This window comes from Podarcis raffonei, chromosome 5, assembly GCF_027172205.1.
Source record: "Podarcis raffonei isolate rPodRaf1 chromosome 5, rPodRaf1.pri, whole genome shotgun sequence".
Classification (NCBI taxonomy): Eukaryota; Metazoa; Chordata; class Lepidosauria; order Squamata; family Lacertidae; genus Podarcis; species Podarcis raffonei.
The window spans coordinates 101,830,292-101,851,041 of record NC_070606.1 but is presented as its reverse complement, the minus strand read 5'-3'; the positions used below and the strand labels follow the sequence as shown (position 1 = coordinate 101,851,041).

Below are 20,750 nucleotides of genomic sequence, written 5' to 3'. Positions count from 1 at the left end.
TGTGTGGAGAGAGTGTTGGCTTTGGTGCCAAGGTCATCTGGCCTCCATAGCCCAAAGGCCAGCTTGGGCAGGGGGCTGACCTGGGCTGAGGCAAGTGAGTGGCTGGCAGCATCTGCATTGGCACCATCCTTGGCGAGTCACAGCTGCCAGCCTGCCAGTTCTTCCTGGGCCAGCTTGGCACTCTGGTGCACAAACCCAGGCTGAGCCAATCCCGAGGCAAAGGGAGGCCTCAGGCAGCAGGATCCACAGGAGCAGCAGATCCTGAGGTAGAAGACCTTCATTCCTCCTTTGCTTCTGAGGCAGATCTTCCTCTGCCCGTCTTCAGCAGAGGGATTTGCTTTGCCAGAGTGGAAGCAGCAGCCTCTCTGCCTGGCCGTCCTCTGGCTTGCGTGGGGAACCGGTTGTGCTTCCATGCTGGGGGAAGAGGGTGGGGCAACCTACATACCAGCCAAACACGTCCCTCCCAGAGCCAGCTGGGCAGCGCGGGAGGCGTCATCCAGGGCTGCTGTGTCCCAGAATAAGAAGCAAAGCGCATCAGAAGAGTCTGCAGGATCAGGCCAATGGCCTGTTCTCACAGAGGCCAACCAGAAAGCAGGATTTGAGCGCAAGAGCAGGTCTCGCCTCCTGCCGTTTCCAGCACCGAGGATTCAGACCCTTTGCTGCTTCCAGCCGTGGAGGCAGAGGATGGCTGTCCCGGCTAGTAGCCGCTGGCCGCCTTGTCTAATGCCCTTCTAGAGTCACGCGTGTCGGTGGCCCTTGTTCTCTGCCCCTTCGAGGGCGGCAGTCTTGTTTCCCTCCAGAGAGGGAAAGGGACCCCATGTCCCACTTGGCTGTGCTGTCTCACTTCCCCTCCCCTCTGCTACAGCCCCCCCTCCAGAGCCGCACGTTGTTTGTCTGGCCGCATTGTATCTCTTCCATGAGCCGCAGAAGGAGGAACTGGGATATCCTGTTTTGACAGAGATCGCCCCAGCTTTCCCTCTGTTATCGAGAGAGGCAGATAAAACCCAGGGCAGCCTGGCGACTCCATCCCGGAGGAAATTCCATTCCTCACCTGCCGGCCTCTTGGCGGCTGCTCTGATCCCCTGAGAGTCGCTTGTGGGGCAGGGCAGCAGAGAGAAAGCAGCCAGCTCTGAGATGGGGAACTGAGCTCAGGGCTGGCCACGGGGCAGGAGGCCAAGGCCCAGCTGCAAGCGCCACCAGCGAAATGGGTCAAGGGTTGAGGGCTGCCTGTGGAGGAGAAGGCAGCGGGGGCTCCGGGAAGAGAGCCCGGCAAGCGGCATTGGCACCACCCTGGCACAGCTCTGCCTTGACAGTGGCATTGGCGCTGGCTGGCGATGGGCATCCTTCTGTTTTCTGGTTGCTGCCTGTGAAGACGGCCATGATCCTGGACACCCACCCCAATCTGTGAGGCTGCCTCCTCTTCCTCTGTAAGGCTCAATCTGGGGTTGGACTTACAGAAAGGTAGCCGTGTTGGTCTGCCATAGTCAAAACAAAACAAAAATTTTTTTTTCCTTCCAGTAGCTCCTTAAAGACCAACTAAGTTAGTTCTTGGTATGAGCTTTCGTGTGCATGCACACTTCTTCAGATACACTGAAACAGAAGTTGCCAGATCCTTCTATATAGTGAGAAGGTGGGGAGGGGTATTACTCAGAAGGGTGGTGGGAATGGGTGATTGGCAGATAGCTGTGATGAGCCTGTTGACGACTCTTAACGACTGCAATAGGTCTTACAGGAAAAAGCAAGGGGTGAGAAGGTGAAAAATGGCTTTGTCATGTATAATGAGATAATAATCCAATGTCTTTGTTCAGACCAGGTCTCTCCATGGGGTTGGACGTATCCCGTCCACACGAGAACCTAAGATGAGGCTGCTAGACCAAGGGACCCATCTAGTCCAGCCTCCTCTTCTCACAGGGGCCAAAGGGAGACACGCAAGCAGGATTCGAACACAAGAGGACTGTCCCCGCATTTCTGCTTCCAGCCGTGGAGGCAGAGCAGAGCCATCCTGGCCTGCAGCCCTCCATAGCCCCTCCTCCTCCATGAATCTCTCTAGTCCTCTTTGAAAGCAATCCAAGCTGGTGGCCATCCCTGTCTCCTGTGGGAGGGAGTTCCACAGGCCACATCAAGGGTATCTGAGGAAGCTTCTCAGGGCGAGAGAACCCCCAGTTCAAGGAGCTCCTTTTCCTGGCAGCATTTCTGCAGATCAAGGGGCTTTCTGGGGTGAGGGGGGAAACTGAGCTTCCCAGCTGCCTGCCCAGGACAACTCGGCTGAAGCTGCCAGGGCTGTCTTTGTCCCCGGAAGAAGGGGGCTCATTCCTTTTGCTGCAGGTCAAGGCGGGGAGGGAGGCAAAAGGTCAGTGGAGCCAGCAGGAGGAGGAAGAGGAAGAGGAAGAGGAGGAAGAGGAGAAGCAAGCTTGCTTAACAGGATCATCGCCAGAGAACAATTAACTCTGGAGGATCAAGGCCTAAGCTCATTACCCTTCCCAGGTGCCAAATTTAGCTGTGAGCTGCCTCAGGAACCCCAAGGCAGAACAGAGGCTCTCCTGGAAGAGGGTTTTGCCCAGGGACGGGGCTGGAGCAGGCAAGAATATTCCCAGGGGGAAGAAAGCGGGCAGAGGGGCATTTTCCTTCTTCTCTTGTGACCCCCCTCCCAGGGAGATTCAGGGCAGGCCAAAGGGAGGAGCTTGTTCCCAGCTGAGAGGGGGAGGAAGAGGGCACTGGCTTCCAGAACTTGACTTTGGAATGGGAGACATTTTGGGAAGAGGAAAGTCCATCAGAGGTGGCATGGAGCCTCCATGGCCAGAGGCACTGAGAACCAAATGCCCCCCTGGGCACCAGTGGGCAGCTCTTGCCCTTAGGCACCTGACCAGCAGCCCCCACTTGGGACCACTAGACGGGCAGATGAGGAGCTTTAGCCTGACCCTGTGAGACGGCTTCTCTCCTCCTTCATCCTCACCCCCCACGGCTTGTCTTGGCCTTCTGCTCCCTGCTAAGCCAAGGGGCTGGCAGGGCAGGGGCTGGCTGAGGGTGCTCCTTCCACCAGGGGTCCTCGCCTGCCAGGCTGCATGGGGGCCACATTATGCAAACTCCTCCTCTGCCCCCCCCCCCTGTGTCACATCCATGCATCCCCAGGAAGGCTAAGGAGATCAGGGGACTTAAAGGCGCTTTGTGGCAATGGATGCAAATGGCCCGTCAGGCCCTCTTCTGCTCAACTCACAGGGCGGCTGGGGGCAGAGGGTGTTTCTGCCTCACAGGCGGCAGAAGGCGGCCCCTGCTTGCCAGCCGGGCATCAGAAGCATGGTGTTGGCAAGCTGCCAGGGACATTGATTCCTGTCCCACATGGCAGCCCACGGACTCCTGCCTGTGACTCAGGACTGCTTCAGGTGTTGTGTTTTTCTGCCCAGGAGTGGAAAACACTGGGCTTTCAAAATGGGTTTCTGGGTGAGAGAGGTGCCAGCTGGGTCTGAGTGGGTTTCCAGTGTCATGTTGCCTGCGTGGAATTTTTTTGCATGGAATAACTGTAGCACCAAAAGCGACTCCAAGCTTCTAATAGGTCCCCCCACCCCGGATGTCCCTATCTGCCCCAGCTTCCCTCCTCCTGACACCAATTCTCTGTTTACTCAGGAAACTCCCTTTTAGTCTTGTGTTGCACATTCCAGAACTGGAGTCACCAGCCGTGTCTCCTACTTGAGAGAGGCTGCTCCTTGATTCGAAGGGTTGTGGCGATGGAGACACAGTCTCCTCTGCTAGGGGGAGATGCATTTAAATTGCAGCCGCTCTTTCTGAATCTGTATCTCTGCATGCAAATAGAGACTTGCAAATATTACGTAAGTCCTTGTCTGTTTCCCCTCTGGCCATCTGTCCTTGCCATCCCTCTACAGAGCCAAGTCCTCTGACCCCCCCACCTCCCCACCAAGGCCAGATCAGCGCCTGCTTCCCCATCACATCGCCATGAACTTTCCTAATCCTGCCTTAAAGCCATCCAAGTTGGTGGCCTTCGCTGCCTCCTGAGGGAGGGAGTTCCATAGGCTAACTCTGTGCTGCATGAAGGAGGACCTTCTTTCCTCTGTCCTGAATATTCCACATTCCGCTCCATTGAGTGGCTCTTTTGGGATCTCGCACTATAAGAGAGGGAGAAGCAGGCGCATCGTAAGAGAGTCGGTTACAGAAGACTGGAAGGATTTCGTCTCAAATCACACTCGGTCATGGGTTTTGGAGTCAGAAAAGTGCACACACGGTTTGCCACTCTCCCCCCTTCATTAGGCTCACCCTGGCATTTGGGGAAGAACGTTGCACAGTTTTTATTTTTGGCAAATGTCCGTAATGTGTCTGTCACTTACAGGGCATGTTGCATGATGAGGCTGCGCTTCAGATTTTCTCCTCTGAGGATCCTTCGCTAGCTGCCACCAACAAGCCTCCCAGGGGTAGATTTTTATCCAGACTTTATCTGCATTAGACTAGGTATTGTATTTATACATATTTTCATAGCTGGGATAAGCTCCCGGGTGTTTCATAGAACCCAGTTCATGAAGGACAATAAATAAATGAAATTGCTCCTAGTTATATTTGCTCCATATTTCTACCCCGCATGTTCATCAAAGGTGCTTGAAGCACTGGCCTCCCCCCCCCCATTTCAGCTTCTCCCGCTGCCTCCCAGCTGATCTCTCCCCAGCCATCAAAATCCCCACTCCAGTCCATTTGTTTTGGAAATTAGTTAGCTGAAGGGGGAATCGACACTTAGATTTTGTTGCTTTGCTTTTTCATCCTGCTTTGTTTTTCATTTATTGCTGTTTCATTTCAGCTTGTATTATATTGTGTGTGTTTTAGCTTGTGATTCTGAAATTCATATGAAAAAGCGGCTTATTGCTGCCAATGCAAGAACGTCCTGAGCCAGGAAGGGAAGTGTCAGCCTGAAAGGCAGCTGCCAAAAGGCAGGAGGGCAACTGCTGCTGCCGCCTCTGGAGAGACGCCCCATTCCCTCCCCGAGGCAGCCTTTGGTCTCTTGTGGGAAGGGGGTGTCCAAAGGAGCCCCCATCTCCCTCCCTTGTCTCAGAAACAACGCAGGGCCTTGTGGCACCTGAAAGATGAGCGCATTTATTTCTATGGGCAAATGTTCCTGCTCAGTCTTGAATGTGCTGCAAGATGGCAAAGCTGTGACTTTAAGGCAGGCATGGGGAGCCTCCATCTTGGCCCCCCAACCCAAATGGCCCCACTGGCCTCTTCAGGCAGCAGCCCCCCCTCCCTGCCATCAGGAGGGCCCAATTTTCGCCCAGCCCCCATCGCAGTGTCCCTTGGAGAGGAGGGGAGAGAAGCCATGCTGTGGGGCAGATCAGCGCCTTTCCAGCCTGGCAGGGAGGGGGCTGAGGGCCCCCCACCACCTGGGCCAGGGTGGAGATGCAAATCCTCCCTCTCAGCGGAGGACAGGGATTAGCGGAGGAGGCCGGAGGGTGTGAGAGAAAGATCCTCTCTCGGGGTGTTGGGTCTGGGTGTCCTGCCACCTCCCTAGACCAAGTCTCTCTCTTCCCCTGCTTCCAAGGGTCTTCAGGGTCACGGGGTGGGGGGGAACCATTCCTCTCTTTCCTGATGCTCAGCACTTCACCCAAAGCTGCCCTTGCCAGGCTGTTGCCCTGGTTCTCCCCAGAGCCACCCAGAGCCCTGGCCCTGTCATAAGAGAATCAGGGTCAGAGAGGGGAATAAAGGAAAAATGATCCTAATGATATAATCCTACCCCAAAGTCCCACAACCATAATAAACTGTGCCTTAAAGAATGCATTGTTGGGAATATGCCATCTTACTATGTCTTTTCACGTATCATTGAATGTAATATAATGTGTGCCTTTTAATGCATCATCTTAACGTAACGTGCCTGTTGCCATTCCTGTGTACCTCTTTCTCCATGAAGCTATCCTTTTAAAATGTATTCGTGGATGTATCTTTAATGAAATGCCGTACTATGCTGTACTTTTCTGAATGTATCCAAAATGTAGTTTTTAAAGAATGTAACAATCTAAATATTTCAAAATGTATATACTTGACTCAATATTGTATCCAAAAGGCTGCCAAAATTCAATCCACCACACTGCCTCCTACTGGGTCTGCAAACCATACCATGAATACACACAGATATGAGCTCAAAATAAAGCAGTCCTGTTTTCCAAAAAGTATGCGAACATCAGGCTATCACACCTGAATTGATAGCAATGCAGAATAGGATTTCACATTAACATTTAAGTCATTTCCTGAACATCTTCTCAAACATCCAGCCTCACATCTGCATGCTGATTATCAGCAGTTGTGGAGGTTTTCCTGTAGATAAAGGAAAAGCCATTTTAAGCAGATCCAAAATTAAATAACACGAAGATCGACACATACCACCTGAGCCCTTCAGCAAATTGACACCTCCAGAAAGTCTTTCAACATCCTGCTCACCTTATGTTAATCCACTCTTCACACCCCTCCTTTCGCTCCCCCCCCCCTTGCTATTGATCTGAATGAAAATCAAAAGGTATAAGAATCAAGGCAGCCCTTTTCTTCAGGGTCTCTGACTCCGTGTCATTGCGCGAGCGGCGACCCTGTTGCAACAGTTTTTTTGTGTTGTTGGTTTTTTTTCTGTTCTTTCAATAAAGATCAGGCTTTGCTTTTTCCAAATTTTGGTGTGGTCTCTGTCTTTTCCCGACCGGTACAGAGCCTTCATTTGCGCTCCTTCCAAGGTCCTGGTCCTCCTTCTGAGGCAGGGGCCCCTTGGGGAGGCAATTCAATATTTATTTCAGCCCCTTCCGGGGTCCTTCGCGGAAAAGATTTTCCTGCCAGGGGGTCCCTGGACTGTCCTCTTGTCCAGCCAGGGACCCCCTCCCTCCTCCGCTCAAGCACTCGGCTGCAGTGACACTCGACTGACCTCAGGAACAAGCGCTGCTGCCGCTGGCTGGCTCGGTTCCTATTTTTATCTCATCTTTATCTGTTTCTTGTAGGTCTCACCCCTAAATCCCTCCTCCTGCTCCTGCTCTCAGCTGCTCTGACGCTGGCGAAAGCACAATCTCAGCCTGCACGTTAGAAGCCCCCCCCCAGCCCCCCCAGGCCTTGCGGAGGTCAGAAATGTCCCAGGAGTCTTATTCCTCTGAGAAGGAGAGGTGTTATTTAGGCAATGCTGTGTACTCCACACATAAATGTGATGGAAGCAAAAGACAAATATGTGTGAAGGCAGCATTGGAGAAGAGTATTCTGGAAGGGATCCTTCTTTGGGTCGCATATAAATAAAACACCAAGAACAACTCTATGGGAAGAGCTTCCTGGGACGGTTCTCTGAGCCCAAGGCTGCCTCTGCCAGAGGAGAAGGGAAGCCCAGGGGGGTCAGAAGAGCAGGGGCCCCATCTAGTCGAGGGTGGGCAGCCTGGTGCCCCAAGGAGAAGCCCAGCAGGGGCACCAAAGCCACACAGCTGCCCTCATCCCAGTGACACCTCTCCCAGGGGAGGCAGAGCATGGCCTGCAGAGCTGGCAGCCTCCTCTAGCCCTCTCCTCCTCCTCCCGGAATTTGTCACCATCCCTGCCTCCTGTGGAAGGGAGTTCCATAGATTAACATGCTGCATGAAGGACTTTCTTTCATCTGTCCTGAATTGCCCAACATTCAGTTTCACTGGATCACAGAATCCTGGCATTGTAGAGCTGGAAGGGACCGGTGGGTCATCTAGTCCAACCCCCTGCAAAGCAGGAACAGGCAGCTGCCCCAGATGGGGATCGAACCTGCAACCTTTGTGTGCACCACGCGCCAACCAGCTGAGCTACGTCCACAAATTGCTATGAGAGAAGGAGAGAAAAAATGCTTTCCTCTCTCCACTTTCTCGTGCAGGTAGGATTTTATAAAGTTGTCTCATGTCGCCTCTTACTTGTCCTCAACACATGGCAGCCATTCCTCATAGGGGGGTTGCTCCAGCCCCTGGATCACGGGGGGGGGGCTTTTCTGCAATATCCTTTTAGAGGCAACCAGAACTGAACGCAGTATTCCCAGAGTGGTTTCACCACAGATTTGCATAGTATTTGCAGCTTTGGTTTGTGTCCCTGCTTCCAGGGCCTGGGTGAAGCTCCCTCCCAGCTGCTCTGCTCCCCCTCCTCCCCAGCCAGCTGCCTCTGCTTCCAGGGTCAGCCTAGGCTCTGACGACAGCCGTGTTCTTTCTCTGCCTTCCAAGGCTTCTCCGAGGTGGGAGCAGCGAGAAGGATGCCAGGCAGGCCTGATTCCAAGGCAGGGAGCTGGGTTCACGCTTCCTTCCTTTACTGTCCTCCCTTTGTTCAATCCAGAAATGTAAACCAAAGAGCTTAGGCGTAGCCCCATGGCCAGTTCAAAGTGGGCGGGCTGGACTGGTGCCGGTTGCCCCGTGTCGGCTTCATTCGGAGTCGGGGTCCTCAGTCCAGGGAGCCCAGGATGGCCTGTGCCATCCTTTCCCAATCTAATGCTCTACAGATGTTATCACATCAGCCTCTGGGGTCAGGGGAGTCCAACCCCTTTGGAGCTTTGTTTGGGTGCAGGTGGAAAATGGTTCCCTTACACCCACAGCTCCTCCAGAGAAGCTCTATTCAGCGGCCAGCCCTGATTCGCTTGCATGAAGCTTGTGAGATGGTCAGACAAGCTCCAGTCTTTGCTGAGTCTTCTTTGGTAGGACATTTGTCCCGAGCTGTTTATGGGGTGATTATATGTCTCCCCATTAAGTCTTCATTCCTCCCACACTTTCAATGCACTCCCCTCCCACTTTCCTAACTGCAAAAAGTCATTTTTTAAAAAGTGGATATGTTGTGTTGGGGCGGCAGGGGGCTTTGATCCACTTTAAATGTGTCAGCCTAAATTTCTGGGAGAGAGAGTTGAACAGACACGAAAATCCCTACTTCCAGTCATATGTTTTATTTCATATGCAACATTGATAGAACATGGTCATAGGCCATGGGAGAGGGAGACGCTGGAATCCGCCTGCTGCCTCCATCACTGTAGTTCTCCCTGACACCTTCTGTGGACCTTGGAAAACCTGCTGGGGGGGGGGGAGGCCCTTCCTGGCTAAGAAGAGCCCCTTCCTGTGATGTGGAAGTGGGGGGGATAACCAGCCTCAAATAACCAACATGCTTAAGTCTAATTAATGCATGAAAGAGTTAAGACCATAGAGTCAGCTGTCCTGACAGGCTTAGCTCACCTTCGCCTCCAGTCTCCCTGATGAATTCAGCATGCAAAGAGGCGAAGCTGGTTGCTCCAGCTCAGACCACATGGCTCTCACAAGCCACTCTTAAGTTCCCATACCAATAATTTAGGGACTTTTACCACTTTGAAAGTAAGCCAAGTGTTCCTGCCTGTGCAAGCTTTCCTGAAGCACGTGAGCCTGACCTTGAGAGAGTTTGTAAGCAAGCAGTTCTTAACTTACCACACCTGGGGTCTTTTTCTGTGCTAGAATAAGAGGGAAGCTTGGAAACTCCCTGGAAAGGGCATTTTTAAAAGATCTATCAGTCTATATTTCCACATTTTGCTTCACAATATATTTTTTGACTTCAAATCTCTGCTGGAATTCTCTCAACGAATAATATTCATTTGTTTGTTGGTTTTATTAAATTTCTATACTGCCCGTCATCCGAGGATCACTGGGTGTGTGTGTTACAATATAAAAACACAAAAATACATAACATAGTAACAAACAAAAACAATATTCCCCTCCCCCACATAATTTTATGTTGTTTACTTGCCCCAGACTTGGATCTTGATATGGAGGAATTCTCTTCATGTCTCTATTTTTTTCCTTGAATTAATGGTGGCGGGGTATGTACACACAGTATCCAGCATGGGAAACAGTCCCGTATGACTCAGAAGCCTGTTGAAAGGACACTTGCAGCTGCGTCAGGGCACCGCCCCTCTGCCTTTGTCATTTGGACACGGATGCCGGGATGCCCCTCTTGCATTTGAGACCTTCCCTACCCGCGAGAAATCTTCTTTCTCCCTTAGAGCATCCAGCCTGCAAATAGATCTCTCCCAGACCCCACCGTGAAATTGGCCACATGCACATATACACACTGCAAATTGGCTTTCAACCCTGCAGATTTGACCCAGTTTGGAACCCGCAGCCCCTGCCCGCCTGCCTGGAGTCCCAGGAACAGACCATATGGGCTCAGCAGTCCTGCAGCTGCCGCCATCCGTCCGTCCAAAGGGATCAGATTTCCTTGCTGGAATGAGACTGTCTGAGGAGGGCGAGAGAGACACCTTCTGCCCCCACCTGAGCTGCCTGCAAGGAACCAGGGTGCTTGCAAGAGGGGGGGGGTAGAGAGAGGGGGCCTTTCGTGGGGAAAGTGCAGGTTTTCAGTGCTTCTGCAAAACCAAGACACTTGCAAACTCTCCCCTTCCTTGTCCTGCACCTGCAAGGCCTCATCCTGCCTGGCACAGAAGACTCCATGGGGCCCCTTCAAAGGAGTCCCCCGGGGCAGACATGAAACTCTGAAACTGAGCACCCGGCCATATGCTCAGGGTGAGCCTGGCCCCCGAGGCAGCCACACTCTCTGCTCAACATCAGCCACTGGGAGAGGCACTCGGACGTGGGGCGTCAGTGGGGCACCCTCCACACTGTGGGAATGGGAGGGGGCTGGCATCATGTTCCCCACATCTGTCTCCTGCCTGCCCCTTGAGTTCCTCTGTCTCTGTCTCAGGGGTTTCTCCTCTGAAGCAGCTGTGCTCCTGATCCTTGAAACACCCAGGAAGCGCTTGCAGGATCAGCCCAGAGAGCCCCTCAAGGCCAGCATCCTCCCAGTGCCCCTGGCAGGATTTGAACCCAAGAGCCCTCTCTCTCCCCTCCTGTGGCTTCCAGAAATTGGGATTCAGAAGAAGCCGTGACTCTGCCTAATCCTCTTTTGAAAGCCATCCAGGTTGCAGAAGGAGAATGTCTGTGTGTCTGTCTTTCCCTGCCTGGGCTGCTTCCTGACTCCTTCCAGAGGGGTTTCCTGTGAGCAGGCCCAGATCTGGCCCCCTCCTCCTCCCTCCTCCTGGCCCAGCAGCTGCATTCTTGACTGGAAGAACATCTTGTTTTTGTTTTGAAAGGGCAGGGTGGGATCCTGCGCCCGCCCGGGAGGCAGCAGCAGCAGCACCGTCATCCCGAATGCTCCCCAGCAGCCCTTTCCAGCTGCAGGGCCAAAGCTCTCCGGTTTCACAGGGCCAGGAGGTGGCTCTGCTAGCAAACCCATCCAGATGCTGCCTGCTGTTTTGCCTCTGGCGGATCCGGGGGGAGGAGGGCGGAGAGGAGCTCTGGGTCCAAGCACCCCCCTTCCTGCATCTGCTCCTAAGGCAGAGGAGATGCCTCCTTGGACCACAGCACCCTAGAGTTGGAAGGGAACCCCAAGGCCATCCAATCTGACCCCTGCAATGCAGAAATCACGGCTGAAGCATCCAGGACAGAGGGCCGCCACCTCTCATGGGAGACCCTCCCCCTGCCAAACGGCTCTCACTGTCAGAAAGATCTTCCAGATATTGAGTCGGAATCTCCTTTCTGGTCAGTTGAAGCCATGGGTTCGGGTCCTACCCTCCAGATCAGGAGAAAACAAGCTTTCTCCCTCTTCTTTCCCATTTGGGGCAGGGGGTGGGGCTCCTGCATTGCTGGAAGGGGGGGCTAAACAGCCCTTTCGGTCTCTTCCAGCTCCACCAGTCTAGGATTCCATCATCCTTTGCGACAGGTGCAGAGGGGCTGGGAAGATCAGGCCGTGTTCCTGGAAAGGAGTTTGATCCAGGAAAGGGGAAGCCAAGAAACGGGATGACAATGGCTGTGAGAGCATGTTTCAGACACTGGGAATGGCCTTCCCTCAAGGTGACTGGAGGACTCTGAGGGTGACGGTTTTCTCAATGACCAGCCAAAACCATTTCCCCATTTCCCCTCCTCCAGGAACAAGCACCCCGGAGGGCCGGGAAGCCCTTGCACAAGTTAGAAAGAGGAGTTGGCTGTGCATAGGGGTGACCGGCAGGCACCAGAGAGGTCACTAACTCCCCAATTCCCAATGCAGGTTTTGTCTTGAAAATATAAGTTTAGGATTTTTTAGTAATATAGAAACAAACAGATGGGTGGGTGCACATAAAGGGTTTTCCCCCCCAAAGGGGGGGTGGGCAAGACTGGCAGGTGAGCTTCTGCCACCAGAAGTGCCTGCCATTTTTCTGGGGAAGCCAAGCTCTGCCTGGCAGCTGATGACTCTGCAGAGAGCGCTCCTTCGATGCCTGCATCTGCAACCGCCCAGTCGGAAAACCGCAAAGGTGTAGCTGAACTGGACAACTTGAAAAGAGAATTAGACAGATTCATGGAGGAGGAGAGGGCTACTGACAGCTACTAGCCCCCAAGGCTGTGCTGTGACTTCCCCCTTGAAGGCAGGGGAGAGGGGGCTCTTGGGCCCAGGACCTCCTGGAGGGCTTCCCAGAGGCCACTGTGGGAAGATGCTGGTCTAGATGGGCCATGGGCCGGATCCAGCAGATGTTCCTCTTATGTGCCACTTGCCTTAACTTCCTCCCTCAGCTAAAACGAGAGCCGGCCCTCTTAAAAATGGACCGCAAGGAGGAGGAGGAGGAAGGAAGGACCTGCCCAGAGGCCCCCCTGCCTTGTTTGTGCTCCTTCCTTGGCCAAATTTAACTCCCTCGCCATCTCCACAAGGTCTGCCGGATCAGGCCAACAATATTGTTCTGGGGCTCAGAAAGAACTGCGACTGAGAAAGGATTTTCTATCTTGCAAGTGTTAGTTATCTTAAGAATCTACTTGTAATTCTGAATTGTTACAGGGCGCCCTGCCTGGTGCAGAAGTGCCAGCAGAGCAAGGCAGAAATCTGGATATAAAAACGAATCTTTAAGCTGCGATTCCTGCATTGCAGGGGGTTGGACTAGATGACCCTTGGGGTCCCTTCCAATTCTACAGTTCAGATGTCAAGGAAATAAGCCACTATCTGACTTTTAGAAGACATCTGAAGGCAGCTCTGTTTAGGGATGTTTTTAATGTTTGAAGTTTTATTCTGTTTTTAGTGTTCTTTTGGGAGCAGCCCAGAGTGGCTGGGGAAACCTAGCAAGATGGGCGAAGTATAATAATAATAATAATAATAATAATAATAATAATAATAATACCACAATTGAAACACGCTGGGAGTTGTGGGTATCAAGAGGCAGAGAGCAGTGTAGGGTGTGGAAGGAAAACCTCCCTTACTGCACAGGCTGCCTGGGCAGAGACGAGGGTGGCCAGGTGGCCTCCTTTATGGAGGAGTCTCCTCTACCCGAAGGGCCACCTAGTTGAAAGGGGGAGGCCACCAGAAAGGAGTGGCTCTGCCATGGCTGGGGGGAGGCCCTTGAAGTTGCCCACCCTCCCTGGGCAGCCCCTGGCCAAGGGGGATTCCACTTCATTTGGCTCCCCCCTCCATGGGGGCTTCATTCACACGCTCCCCGTGGCCTCCTGGGTGTTCCCCACAAGGAAGCACTTTGCCCACCACTCCCCCCCCTGGCTTTTTCTCTGGCTTAAAACATGGGTCAGAGGCAGTTGGGGGCAGAGGCTTTGCTTATATGCACAGACAGATAAATCCTAAAAAGAAGCACACCAAGATTAAGAGGGGATAATCTCTTGGCCATCTCAGAGAAAGGGATCAGGAAGGGAGCACCGCCCTGGTTTGGCTCCTCTGGCTGGCACCAGCTCCCCAAGGCGCCAAGAGGAGGGCACAATGCCCCACCTACAAAGAGGCCTCTGGATCAGAGCAATGGCTCATCTGCCCCAGCATCCTGTTCTCACAGGGGCCGAACGGATGCCCAGCTGGGGAAACCTGCAAGGGGGATGCGAGTGCAAGAGCCAGCTCTCCCTGCCTATGACTGCGGTGAAATCTCTGCAAGAGTTTTACAACAAATAATAAAATTTCCCCCCTACCTCACAGGGTTGTTGGGAAGATGAGCACCACGGACGCCACGCTGACGTCCCCAGATGGAGGGGGGATTTAAATGGAAATAAGAGCAGATTCCCTGCAGGCCCCAGCTGGCTTCCCTTTGAGCCTCCCCCCCCCCAGGCCCTTCCTGGGAGCAACAAGGGGGCTGCCAGCCACCTGCCTCTGAGGCTTCTCCTGCGCAGGAGGCAGACAAGGCAGGGCCATCACTGGCTTCTTTGCAGGCAGGAAGAGGAAAGGCAGGCACTTGCTCCAGCTTCCCTCCCTCAGTGCAGGAAACTTGCCATCTACTGAATCTAGACCAATGGGCCCATCTTGCTCAATACTGCCTACACTGACTGGCAGGAGTGGATCTCCAGGACTGCAGTCAGGAGTGGTCTGCATGGAGATGTCCGCAGGAGTTGAGGCTGGGACCTTCTCAGCTCTGCCCCAGAGCGACAGCCCTCCCCTGGGTGCCAAGTAGGGGTCGCCAGGACTGCCCAGGACTCACTCTGGTGACACAGGCCTGGTGGCTGCCTCCTCTTGCTTTTCCTCCAAGAGGCACTCCTGGCTCTCAGAGGCTTAGGAAGCAGTTTCTTGCTGGTGGCCTGGGAGAAGCCCAGGTGAGCTGATGAACTAGCCCTGCCACAAGGAGGCTCACCACACATAACCAGCTGATGGGAGTCTCTGCCACATGCAGGCCAGAGCAGAAGAGCTCAGGGAAATCCCAGGTGGGTGCAAGTAGCCGCCGCAGAGCCCCTCACGCCACAGGGCAACCATTCTTGCAGATCTTGCTGCCAAGGAGGGATTTGGATTTGATATCCCGCTTTATCACTACCCTAAGGAGTCTCAAAGCGGCTCACAACCTCCTTTCCCACAACAAACACTGTGAGGTGAGTGAGGCTGAGAGACTTCAGAGAAGTGTGACTGGCCCAAGCTCACCCAGCAGCTGCATGTGGAGGAGCGGAGACGCGAACCCGGTTCCCCAGATTATGAGTCCACCGCTCTGAACCACTACACCACACTAATATTTAGTTTGAATCACTGGTGGAGAGCAGAACCGCAAGGAGGATGGAAAACCAGGGACCCCAGTTCCTGACATTTCCACGCCCCAGTCTTGTGCCAGGAACTGCCTGCTCCCCACTTCTGCTCCCTGAGGAGAGGCAACGAAGCAGCCCAAGCTCTTTGGAGGGGGGGCGAAGGGGGAGGGAGGAAAGTTTGCCTCTTGGGCAGGTGCCAAAAGAGGCAGGAGCCCATTCAGGGGGGAAAATGGCTACCCAGGGACTTCCTCTACTGGCTCACCAGCCCCAGAGGATCCCTGCAACTCCCTCTCCCTTGCCTGGTATATTATAGCTGAGGAATCTGCTTGGCGGAGGGGGAGAAAGGGGCCACTCTCCCCACTAAGAGCCGCTGTCCACGGCAAGCCCCACGGAGAAAGAGGAACTGGGAGGGAGTCCCTCTCCCCCCAATCTGTTATATTGGGGGGGGGGTGCTCCACAAACCCTGAGGCCTGATTATCATCTTCCAAAGCAACTACTCTATTTCGAACTTAAAAATGGAAAGCGTGATGCTGGTGGTCAACAAGAGGTTTGAAGACTCTCTCAAGGCAAATCTAAAAAACTGTAGTATAAACACCGACAATTGGGAAACACTGGCCTGCGAGTGCTCTAGCTGGAGAACAGCCTTGACCAAAGGTGTTATGGGCTTTGAAGACACTCGAACTCAGGACGCAAGGGAGAAACGTGCTAAGAGGAAGGCATGCTTGGCAAACCCTCACCGTGATCAACTCCTGCCCGGAAACCAATCCCCACTGTGGAAGGACATGTGGATCCAGAATTGGCCTCCACAGTCACTTAGGGACTCACTGTTAAAACTGTGTTTTTGGAAGACAATCTTACTTGGCTACGAGGGATCGCCAAAGAAGAATATTGGGGGGGGGGGCCCATGTGCCACAGACAGTCCCTCCTGCCTTCTGCTGTCCCCCTTGTTGCACTTTGAACATGTTCCTGCCAGAGCTTTGAGGCGGCAGCCGTAATCCCACAGGACTGGGATCTTGAATTAATTATGGGCTTTTGTCACCGGAGCTGCTTTGCCTGCCAAGGGAGCATTTCTCGCTTCAGGTGACTTTCTGAGCTACTTTCGTATGAAATTCAAAACTTTCAGCTCCTGATTCTGCACTCCTCCTGCCGTGTAGGGCCTGGACTCTGGAGGCTGTGTGCTGGGGAGGAAGTGGAGTCCTGGCCTTCTATGGGGGAGGCCTGGGCTCAAAGCCCACCCCCACCCTCTCTCTTGGAAGAGGAGAGGGCCTTGCAGGACATCTTCCCCAGGGACTCTGTGCAATGGAGGCTGTCTGGGTCCGGACAGCTGCCCAGGTTGGGCCTGAAGAGCTCTGGCAAGGGAGAGGCCACCACTCTCCCTATTTAGATTGCTCTTACCCTTGCAGAGCTGATCACTCTTCTCCTGCAAAGGAAGCCCCCCAGGCCTGGCCCGGCATTCTGCTTCTGCAACAAAAGCAAGCCAAGGAAACTACCTCTCAGCCTGGTCTCCCTCACACGGTTGTTGTGAGAACAAAATGGGGTGGAGGTGAAAACCCTGTATGTGACCCTCAGCTCCTTGGAAGATGGTGGCGGAACAGGAGTCCAAGAGAGGGAATAAATCAGTCCCAGCTGTTGCTTGAGCCTGAATGACCCTCACTTGGAACCAGGCCATTTCTGGGCTGGCCACCAAACCTGCAAAATCAGAGGGAACCAGGCCTGGTGGAGGAGAGGGCAAGGCCTGGGAGAGGGGAGCAGCCAGGCTGCCCAAGAGCCCAGCGGCAGCAGGTGGGAGGCGGTGACACCATTCCCAGGGGGCCAAAAAGTGGGGCACCTCATGAACTCTTTCTTGTAGCATCATGGAGGAGGCAGCAGCAGCAGCAACAACAACAAGGGTGAGGCAGGCAGGGATGTCAATTAGCAGCCAGCCGCCCTGCCTGGTGCCTTGGCCTGGCTGGGCAGAGAGTGCCTTGAGCATGTGCAAAGGTGCTCTGCTGCTCCAGAGGGCAGCTGGGAGGGCCAGTGCGGGCAGAGGTCCCTCTCCCACTGCTGCAAGCAGGTTGCTTTGCAAGTGGGTGGGGAGCCATGCGGCCAAACCCTGCCCCCTACCACGTTCCCTACTGAACCCAGCCACCCCTTTCAGCTGCTGTTGAACCAGCTGAGGAAGGAAGGGCAGGTAAAATCCTGGCACCTGCTTCTCTCTGCCCTGCCAGCACCAAGAGGAGGTTTCTCATCCCTCCTAGTGCAGTTACAAGCACAGAAACCCACCTGCTTTTGGATGTCAAGAGAAGGGTGCTGGGGGGGGGGCAGTGGTGAATCTCCCCATCCAGTTGAGCCCAGAGATCCTTGCTTGGCTGGATATTGGAAGGTGGGGAGGGCTGAGCCATAAAGAGCCTGTTGCCCCTTCCCACATTTCTCCCCCCAGGATACCAAAGAATGTCAAGAAGCTCCAGGCAGAGAAGATGTGACTGGGCTGGGGGGGGCACAGGCCTGGGGGAGAGCCATGGGGGCAGCACAAAGGCAGGCAGCCTCCTGCTCAGCCGGCAGCAGCAGCAGCTTCCGCTGTGACCATACCCAAATACGGGGAACAAACCCAACCAAGGAGGCCAGGCTCCTGCTCCAGAAATTAAGAAAAATAACAACAACAGCAACTAAATGTATTAGATATACATTTGTGTTTTCCATGGGTTGAAGTAAACATCCACATGTACAGTTTCCTTTTGCACAGCAAAAGATATAATAATAATTATAATATATCTATACATATCTATAGAAACACTGAGACTGGAGAAGAAAATGGATTTGTGGAGAATAAAAATAATATTCACCAAACCTCATAATTTAAAAAAAACAAACCCAAAAGGTCTCCATGATCTTCACCACAGTGCAAAAAAAGAAAAAAGAAAAACCTTAACACAGCATGGAATGGAAGGAACCATGGAGGGAGACAGACGTTTTTTCAAAAAAGGAGGAAGGGTAGAAGGAGAGTCAGGCAGGGAAGGAGGGATGAAGACCCCCTTCCCCCCTTGGGGATCTGTAAACAAGACACACCCCTCCCCCACCCCCAGGGTTACGGAAAAGCATTTGGCAAGTCTGGGGGTCCCCAGAAGCTGGGGCGTCATCGCACCATTCGGGAGCGGGTGGTCCTACCGGCGAGCGGGCGGCCGGACGGGGCTCCTTCTCTGAAGACCGGCCGCCGGGCCGAGGAGGAAATGTGCCGGGGCTTTTCTGCCTGGAGGGGGAGGCTCGCGTGGTGGCCCCGGGGGGCAAAAGAGGGTCCCACCTGGAGGGCGCCGGCAAGCGTGGCCCGTCGTCCCTGCGGCTTGGCGCCTCGGCGGAGCCTCCCCTGCCTCCGACGGCTCCGTCAGCCGCTGTCTCCGGGCTCGGGGCTGTCCGGTCCGCGGCACGGCTGGAGCGGCGGCGGCGGGGACCCTCCGTCGTGGCCGTTGCTCTCGATGGACGACTCGCTGCCGGTGCTCTCGCCCGAGAGGAGCCGGGTGACGCGCAGGTCGGCGCGCAGCAGCGCCACGTCGTTGCCGATGGCCAGCTCGCCCAGGTCGCAGATGAGCTGCCCCAGGCTGGGCGCCGCGTCCGCGCCGTCCTCGTCCTCGTCCAGCGGCGCCAGCAGCTCGTCGTCGTCGCAGTCGCCCTCCTCCTCGTCCTCGCCGTCGGGGCCGCCTCCGTTGGCCAGGCCGGCGGCGCGCTCCTCCAGCTCCTCGCCCAGCGCGTCCTCGGTGATGGAGCCCAGCTTGGGCGCGCTGCGGCTGCGCTCGACGGGCGGCTTGTAGCAGCAGCCGGGGCCGTGCAGGAGCAGCTTGCGCAGCGGCACCAGCGGGATGGCGCCGTCGGCCGCCGCCGCGCCCGCCTGCTGCAGCTGCTGGTGCCGCGCGTCGGCGCGCTTCTTCAGGCGGCGGAACTCGGCCAGCGCCGCCGCCGACGTCTGGTAGAGGAGCAGCGCCATGGCGCGCGCCTTCTCGGCCTTGGAGACCAGCACGGCGTGGCAGCGCAGCAGCACGGCCTTGTGCTTCACCTCGTGTCGGTAGATCCAGGCGAAGAGGCGCGGCAGGCGCGGGTCAGCCACGCAGTAGGTGACGCGGTGCAGCAGGTAGAGGTGGCCCGGGCGAGAGGCCGCCTCGGAGGGCGCGGCGGGCGCCATGCGGATGCCCTGCGGCCCGATGGTCAGCTTCATCTTGGTGCCGTGGCGCCCGGCCTCGCTCTTGGCCCAGATCTTGCCCACCGCCACGTCCGTGCAGCCGTCGCCCTTGGCCTGCAGCGTGGTGGCGTTGCCCAGGTAGAGCACCGTGTAGGTGGGCGCCTCGCTGCTCACGCGAAACTTCTTGCGCTTGCAGCGGAACAGGTTGCCCATCCTGCTGAGGGCGCCCTCGGGCGGGCACGCGCGAGCCAGGGAGCCCAGCGCCGCCGAGCAGGGCAGGCTCCCCGCGCCCGCCGCGCAGCAGCTGCCCTTGCCCTTCCCCGACGGCGCGCTTGGCGGAGGAGGAGGCGGCGGCGGAGGCGGAGGATGCCGCCGGTGCTTCTGCTGCGTCTTCTTGTGCTGCTGCTGCGTCAGCTGCTCGTCGTCCACGGCCAGCAGCTCGAACTTGTGCCTCTTCCAGGGCAGCATGGCGTCGCCGCCCGACGGCGCGGCCGGCCCGGGGCGCTGCTGCTGCTGCTGCTCAGCTGGAGGCGCCCGCCGCAGCCCCGGCCGCCCGCGCATCCCGAGGGCGCCCGAGGGGGACAGCCGGGCACGGGCCCCCCGCCTGCCACCGCCGCATCGGCGCGCGCGCCCGCCGCCCCTCGCCGCGCCGCCGCCGCCGCTGCCCGACCCGCCGCTGCTCCGTCTCCATCGCCGCCGCTGCAGCGCGCTTCACATCCCGTCCGCGGCCGCTGCTCGGGGCTCCGCGCGGGCGGCCGCGCCGCTAAATATAGGCCGGCGGCGCCCCGAAGCCCCGCCGGGGAGGAGCGGAGGCGGCGCCGACGGAAGCGGAGGGAGGGACCGAGCCGAGGCGGGAGGAGCCCCGGCGCCGCTGCCCTCCTCTTTCCCGGCCGGGGAGCGCGCTCGGCAGGGAGGGGGATGCGCGTGCGGCTCCGGATCGACGCCGCGGCTGAAAACGGGGAGCTCAAGGCGGAGGGGGAGGCTTGGCTGGCGTTCCCGGCTGCGTTTGCGCGCTGCTGCCTCTCCGCCCACCGCCGGTCGCATCCTTGCTGGGCAGCCGGAGAAGCGGCAAGGAGAAGCGGGGCGCAGTGGGGAAGCAGAGGCACAAAAGAACCGCGTCGCAAAAGGGCGAATTCGGGCCAAATCCCGGCGGGGGAGGACGAGGCGGGGGAGAGCGAGCCGGAGGACGGGGCGCGATACGGAAACGGGGAGAAACGGGATAGCAAACAGAACTCCTCATCTCTAACCATCTTAGGAAACGGAGCTCCCGGGTCCTGTTTTCTGTTTCTTTATTTCCATGTTTCTGCATTTATGTCCCAGTCCCCCCCCCGTCCAAGGAGCTCAAGGTCCAGGGGTCTCTCTCTCTCTCTCTCCCGGTTTTATCCTCACACCACCAGCCCTGGGAGGGAGCTTAGCCTGAGAGGCAGGGACGGGCTCCCAAGGTCAGGCAGGAGAGTTTCATGGATGAAGTGGCCACTTGAACCCGGGTCCCCCAAATCCCAGTAGTCTGTCACTGTAACCACTATTCCACACTGTCTTTTGACGCCTTTGATGTGAGAAGAAGAATGCTGCATCTCCCTGGCCAAAGGGTCCATCCAGGGAACATCCCAGCATCTTGACTCCGACAAGGTGGCTTTTCCGTCTCCCACAAACAGAAGCCCCTCTGGCGGCTGCTCCCCTTGCCAGGGCTG

The 20,750-nt window shown here is 56.0% G+C and overlaps 1 protein-coding gene across 1 annotated transcript; it reads right to left on the bottom strand.

The window, feature by feature from the left end:
* Positions 1–18,252: 18,252 nt before the first annotated feature.
* Positions 18,253–19,658, bottom strand: FAM43A (family with sequence similarity 43 member A). The gene has a single exon (XM_053390911.1). It carries the CDS (start codon positions 19,618–19,620, stop codon positions 18,271–18,273), a length of 1,350 nt encoding a protein of 449 aa, XP_053246886.1. The 5' UTR covers positions 19,621–19,658; the 3' UTR covers positions 18,253–18,270.
* Positions 19,659–20,750: the final 1,092 nt, after the last annotated feature.